This window comes from Hippocampus zosterae, chromosome 16 (genome assembly GCF_025434085.1).
Source record: "Hippocampus zosterae strain Florida chromosome 16, ASM2543408v3, whole genome shotgun sequence".
Taxonomy (NCBI): Eukaryota; Metazoa; Chordata; class Actinopteri; order Syngnathiformes; family Syngnathidae; genus Hippocampus; species Hippocampus zosterae.
The window spans coordinates 5411252-5418633 of NC_067466.1; the positions used below are offsets into that span (position 1 = coordinate 5411252).

The 7382-nt window shown below is 40.6% G+C and overlaps 1 protein-coding gene across 1 annotated transcript; it reads left to right on the forward strand.

The window, feature by feature from the left end:
* The first annotated feature begins 727 nt into the window (after positions 1 to 727).
* nccrp1 (P1, F-box associated domain containing) lies at positions 728 to 4520 on the forward strand. Its single transcript, XM_052046310.1, has 6 exons — positions 728 to 956; positions 2649 to 2729; positions 2808 to 2904; positions 3094 to 3189; positions 3985 to 4123; positions 4209 to 4520. The coding sequence occupies exons 1-6, from the start codon at positions 815 to 817 to the stop codon at positions 4353 to 4355; spliced, it is 702 nt and encodes a 233-aa protein (XP_051902270.1). The 5' UTR covers positions 728 to 814; the 3' UTR covers positions 4356 to 4520.
* Positions 4521 to 7382: the final 2862 nt, after the last annotated feature.

Here is a 7382-nt window from a genome sequence, read left to right on the forward strand (position 1 = left end):
CATTTAGTCATGACACAATACTGATTTTAATATGCGTTATAAATTACTAGCTGGTTCGCCGGCCTCCGGGCGGCTCATCAGCTAGTTCCTGCGGAAGGCTGGTAAGGTGGGCCCTTCGGCCCACAAAAGTGTTGTTGCTTGGTTCAACTTTTTGTTCATCTTCATTGCTTATCGCGAAAATAAAGAGATGTTTAGCTCTACTAAATAACTAACAATTTCATTGCAATGCTTGTGGGTAGACAACATTTTTTTGCTAAGATGCGCGCGCGATCGGAGTGAGCCACTGCCTGGGCGGCGCAGTGGCGGCACGCAGCGGCGCGGTGAAGTAGGTACGTTTTGAAAAGGGACACGGAAGGACAGACCGCGTGCGGGACGACGCGCAATATATATATAGATAACTATGACGTATTGGAAAAAAATCCACCTGTTGGTGAACTTGACCCTTAATTCATAAGTACAATATTATTAAAATAGATTACTACATTAAATAGTATTAGTATTATTGTTATGAAGATCTGATGTGTTCGAGAGAGAAAAAAAACGAGAGCAGATTTGAAATCACCGCCAAAAATTCATCCAGAAAAAAAATACTTGCAACTCTGCTTGAAAAGCCACAGAACATTTGTTGAATAATGGTGATTGATCACCTGAATGAAAATCAAACAGGTGAGAGAGAATCTGTCGATATAAGACGCTTACTGTGCCTTTAAGAGCCCGGGCAGCAGCTTTCATTTCAACACACTGGGTGTGGTGTGTACTTAAACTGCAATAAATATCGCAATAATTTCCTCGTTGAAACACATTGAGCCGAACCATGAGTGCCGCCGAGTGGAAGAAGAGATGTGAGGATGAGTGGGGTCTGCAGGGCTTGCCAGCACAAGAACGCCTGGACTGGAAGTCTGTATACGAAGCCAAACCATTTGGGAGAAATCTGCTGAAGAACCCTTCTCCTCACGGTAACAACACAACAACACAACTGTACTGTACTACCTTCTTTGCCTGACTGATAGTGTAAGTTGAGGGGTTCGCAGTTTTGGAATGGGCTACGTTAAGAATGGGCAAAAAGGAGAGATGGACTTCGTTAGAAGGTAACTTATTTTTCAACGCCTGCACCCCAGAACGAACAAACTAGTGATGTGTCGTTCGCGAACGAGCCGGCTCCCAGAGCCGGCTCTTTGAAGTGAACGATGGGAGCCGGCTCCCACTTCATTGGGAGCCGGAGGGTGAGGGTTACACACACACACACACACACACACACACACACACACACACACACACACACACACACACACACACACACACACACACACACACACACACACACACACACACACACACACACACACACACACACACACACACACACACACACACACACACACACACACACACACACGAACGAACGAACGAACGAACGAACGAGAACAGACCTTTTTCCGGCTACTCAAACACTTCCTGCTTTCCTTCAGCCAATCAAACAATATCAACATAAACATGTTTAAGCATTTATTAAACGGAATATAATTTAGTTAATCCTAACACAAAATAATATAATGCTCAACCATAAAATGACAATAATTAACATTTTAACAAAAGCTTACAATAGTTTTTCCAAGACTGAGTGAGAGGAGCTCTCTTGACTCCACTATGCTGCAACTTTTCTAATAAATCGCGCTTTATATACATACATACATAAAAATCTAAAAATGTTAGTACAGCACAGGAAAGTCTCTATAGATAACACGCTTACCGGTAGTAGTGGTACTGTGGCACTTAATACAAGCCCCTCAAATATCTTGCATGAATATAGGACTGTCATAGGTCTCATTTAAACGTGTGAGTTGATTAAAAACACGTTATGCATATACATACTGTATATTATATACAATCCACACAATATTCTCAGAATGTGAAATGTATGCCCTGAGAATTTTTATCTATTCTTGACATCAGTGCAATAACTACATCTAACCTATGCAACATAAGGTAATAAGCGATTAAACAACACACATTCAGACAGTCATGTGGAAATGATTGTTTCATTAATCCATCTTCTAGAAAATAGTATTCCTGTATTCCTTAGCGCTGAAAAGAAAAGGTTAGGAATAGGGAAGCTAAGCTCTGTCCATAAACAAGTCGTAGCAACAAAAAAAAAAAAGGCTGCATTGTTCTGCATCGCTGACATGAAAGCAGGATTTCAGGACACCTGCAACCATCATGAGAATAAATGATGGGTGTTTACAAATAGTTACGACTCTTCACTTCCTCAGAGTCTCCAGGCCTCTCCAATGATGCTACAAAAGTCTCTAGATTTGTTAACTTGTCATATTTTTTGGAAATACTGAATGGTGGCAGAAGTCACTCAATCGAGTGGTCAAATTGAGCGCTTGTAAATATCTTGTTGTTTCATTGTACAGTTTGATTTTTTGTCACTTGAAGATATTGCCATTTACTCCTCAGTATTCGAAAGTAATATGCAATATTAGACATTTTTTGCTGAAAGTCCACCAAGGTGTAAATATAAGATTAATGTGCATTCCTACTGAGGCACACCCAGCAAACTTGTACGACGGACATGGCTATGTAATACAGTATTTGCTGTGGACTAATCAACAGGTGTGGTGTGCCCCTTTGCCCTCTATGCATAGGGTTGAGTAAAGATATCGCTCCACCTGAACCTGAGCTGCCAGAAGTTCCTGTGCGTGGCCCTCCCATTTTTCAACCCGAAGGTAGAAAATGGGACTGATTGCCGCGTTTGACAAGCATGTGAGAAGCATGATGTAAACCATCTGAAATTTAATTAACAGGTGACTTCAGTGGCTGGACCACCAACACAGAAGTTCTCCCTTATGATACCAGTGGTATTCCGGAAGGGGTTGTTATCTGTGCTTTGCCTAAGTACAGGTACTGTACGTCTCATTGTGGAATAGATGGTAAATGATCTATAGGCCGAATTTGTATTAATAGTCAGCATAATTAATGGCAAATCATTTTTACTTTTTACTTAGTGAAACCATTAGAAATCTCAGGCTAGAGTCATCAGCTAGAGTAAACTGAAAGTGGAGAGTAAAACATTATTTCTTTCTTTACCAGTTGGTTTACCTTGGAGCAGACTGTGGATCTGAAGGCAGAGGGGCTATGGGAAGAGCTGCTGGATGATTTCCAACCAGAAATAGCGATTCAAGACTGGTGGGTGAACAATCACTTTGAGCACTCACAATGGAAAAAAGCGTAATATGCAACATGATCGATCGTATGCCTTATCAGCTTGGTTGCTAGGCCCATGCAATTGACTGCATGTCATAAAAGTCTCACCAAATCTCATTTGTGCATGCATTTGACATATAGGTTTGTTCTAATGAATGACCAAAAAAAATAATATTACTTTCTGTGCCTTGAGGTATCAGTTTCATTTGTTCAAGTGGTGGCCCTTATCTTGAAAAAACTCAAAAGTCAAGTCACTCATGTCTCAAGACCACTCATATTTCAAGTCACCGGTTTAATTTTGTTGACGAAAAAATCTGGTATATTAGCATTGAACAGTATTGTACTGAACAGGATAAGCAGGATGAAATGGATTTGTGGATAAAATTAATGTATTACCTTGGCATATACGGGCACTTTACAAAAGGCACTATTAGATTCATTTTGTTTTGTTGAAGGGTTAATTAAATCAAGATTCCGAAACTGAATTTTATATTAACTTTGTTTTACTCAAGTTGGCTTTGGGACTTTTTAAATTGCTTTGATGAGCCCAAAACATTGAAAAGTAATAAATCTGCAGATTATTGCAGCAGTACTTTTAGAATCTCTGAATCTCATCCTTAAATTGAGAACCAAATCCTAGCATGATTGTTGTCCGAGCGTCTCTATATTATGATTTAATATTTGATCAATGTTCTCTTTTAGTCTAATTCCCTACATAAAATGAAAATTAAGATTCCTTCTTCAAACCTCCAGTTTAAGGTAATGCTGTTTAACCAGGTATGAGGAGAGTCAACTGCATCGGTCAATCTACCAACTCCATGTGAAGTTATTAGGCGCAGACAAAAGCACGGTGATCTCAGAACACTCCGTCAACCCCACTGAGGAACTGAGCACCTATTCCCACACATGGAAGGAGGTCAGTATCCTCTTGCCAACTCAGTCTGTTGTTCTTTTTTTCACGTCTCATCTCATTTTCATAGCATGTTTCTGTTGACCTCTAGGTGTCACACGTGTTCTCTGGCTACGGACCCGGAGTGAGGTACATTCACTTCTTGCACAGGCTGAAGAACCAATACTTGATGTCTTTCTACTCCACAATGTTTACTGGCAGCTCAGTCATTGTCAAACCAATCAAAACCAGCTCATAGACACACATTTTCCTCAAAGGTTGCTCGAATGTACTTACAACCTCAGATTGTGAAATGTGAATTCTTAATTTTCAACGCTGATGAATAGATATGATTCTCTGGGACCAGAGACTGGCCAATTTGGTAGGCTTCTCAGAATTGAAATAAAAGTTTGTATAAAATTAATTCAACTTACAGACTCTTGTGTCAACACTGAAACAAGTTGCTTTCATTCCGCTTTATTTTTTTTTCTTTTTGCATGTACCGGTAATTGTTTTCATTCATTCATTCATTTTCCGAATTGTGTTATCCTCACTCGGATCGCGGGGGGTGCTGGAGCCTATCTCAGCTGTCTTCAGGCAATAGGTGGGGGACACCCGTAATCGGTTGCCAGCCAATCACAGGGCACACAGAGACGAACATCCATCCACGCCCACACTCACACCTAGGGACAGTTTAGAGTGTTCAATCAGCCTACCATGCACGTTTTTGGAAGGTGGGAGGAAACCGGAGTACCCGGATAAAACCCATGCAGGCCCGGGAAGAACATGCAAACTCCACCCAGGAAGGCCGGAGCTGGAATTGAACGCGGTACCTCTGCACTTTGAAGTCAACGTGCTAACCACTGGACTACCGGGTCGCCTGTAATTGTTTTCAGTCCAGATATATTAAAATGTGCATTATATTGTAGGCCCATTACAATTTAATGACCCTTGTGGTTGAAAACCCACTTTTTTTCCAGTAGTATGTTTTTTTTTTACTAACTGAAATGGCATTTTCTAGAATACCCAATACATAAATGCTATAAACACGCAGAACATAATTCCCACCCCCTGCATTGCAATACATCTTGTAATAAGATTTATGGATTATTTACGGTGGAATTCAAGTCAACGCACCTTGTTTACCTCACAAAGTAGGGAAAACAGTTCATCCCAACTGAAGATCTTGTTTCTTGGCCCATGCTGCACACCTTTACAATGTTTTGCAGGAATTCAGCACTGCCAAAAAAACCCCATCCGTGGCACATGTAAACATTTTGTCAAAGCAAACTGCAAATTTAGCCTTTTGGCATGGTTGCCCTGCTGGGAGACCATGCATGAGTCACTGCATGAACTTCCACTTTATGGCTGTGAAACGACCACAAACTTATTAAAACACAAAAATAAATGGATAATTATTATATATTTACTAGAATGTTTGTATTTTATGACTAATCATAAAAAATAACTATCATATAAGTTCTGTATACAATTAGGACAGTTCTTAAAATACAGGTTTTCCTTACAATCGAGATTTAGTGTAGCCCAACTTTAAACCAATGCACACAGTTTCTGTTAGAATAATCTCTCTGGCCACAGCACACCATGAAACAAAAACGTTCGAAAACCTCAATGAAATAGTGATACTCAACCCTTCTGATTTTACTCACAATTGATTTAGATGACATAACAGATCACATAACGCACCATTTGTCAGGCCCTGCACGGTGGTTGAGATTTGACGATACTTTAATTTATTTATTTTTTTAAGCGTTCACGCATCCGTTTTCTCTCATTGATCATTCCTTTTGGAGTGCTCCAACAAGCAAGAAATACGAACCGCCTCTGCTGACGTTTGACTAGAAATCATACACGATGAACAACTGATGATGCTTGTTCGATGTTTCTTTATCTATCCATCGATCTTTCTGTATTACATATTTATTTTTGGGAGTGTGCGAAAGGGCTGGGGGGGCGACCTGCAGTTTTTCCAATTGGGACAACTGGGGGTGGGAGAGAGCGAGAGAGAGAGAGAGAGAGAGAGAGAGAGAGAGAGAGAGAGAGAGAGAGAGAGAGAGAGAGAGAGAGAGCACGTGACCTGCCGCGTGGGCTCCGAGCATCATAGATGGAGCGTCCACTGGAAACTTTATTCGGCGACTTTTGCTGCGTGTGTCGAGCCGTGGATCGAGAAACCAGACGCGAGCCTGTATACTTTTTAGAAGCAATGTCACCTTTCAACGGAGCTGTGCCATAAATGACAAGGTAAGAGAGTAAGAGATTTAACGGACGGAAATGTAGGCTGGATTAAAGATAAGATGTACGGCGGTTCGGCGAGCAATATAATATAAAACACCAATCTAAAACAATTGCCAAGCGCATATTAACCAACAGGATCACACCTCCTAGTCGTAATTATTGACGGACTTTTATCAGTGCTTCGTCTTCCTGTTAAAATGTACCTTTTGCTTCTACTCCAGACAGTAGGCTACACATACTTGTTGTGTTTTTATGGATGAAAAGTGCGATATAAATACAATTTAATTGATTGATAAAGACAACCATTCATGTTCAGATTCACATATATGGACATCTAAAGCACTTCGAAACTAAATTACATTGACATTCATAAACGGTAACGAATCTACATACTACCTTTTCATGTATCCAAAACAAATTAACCATGTCGGTCTTGTGCTGGGATGGAGAATGGAAAAATGAACGCACATTTTTCAGTTCATTTTAACCAGCGAATTTGGACCACATCATTTTCATGCACGCTAGACTTTTACCGGTGGCAAAGTGTCAGCAATATGCTAACTGCACCTTACACCAAAGTTAAAAACTGCACTAATAGCAGTGAACTCTTAGACTGGAGCCTTGGTTTGAAATATGGGAGGAATCTAAAGACCCAGAGAAAATCCACACAGGCATCGGAAGAATATCCAACCTCCACAGAAGGAGGCAGAAGCTGAGATTTGAAACCCAAACCTCTTCGAGGCAGATAAGCTAACCAAAAGTCCACCACACTGATTACCTGATTCATCGACATGAGAGCAGTATAAAATTAAAGAAACACAAAATAATTCACGTTCAGTACGGTAATACTTTTCTGCCAGTGTCATTCCGATCTCCGGGATCCTCTTTACATCAGAATCGACTGTACTCTAATGCTGTCATATTTGATGTCATAGGCCTGTGCACATTTACCAAACGTTGTGGCTGGTGAGAGTGTACATCATCCACCCTGGTACAACTACATCCCACGTTTGAGACAGTAAGTCGCTCA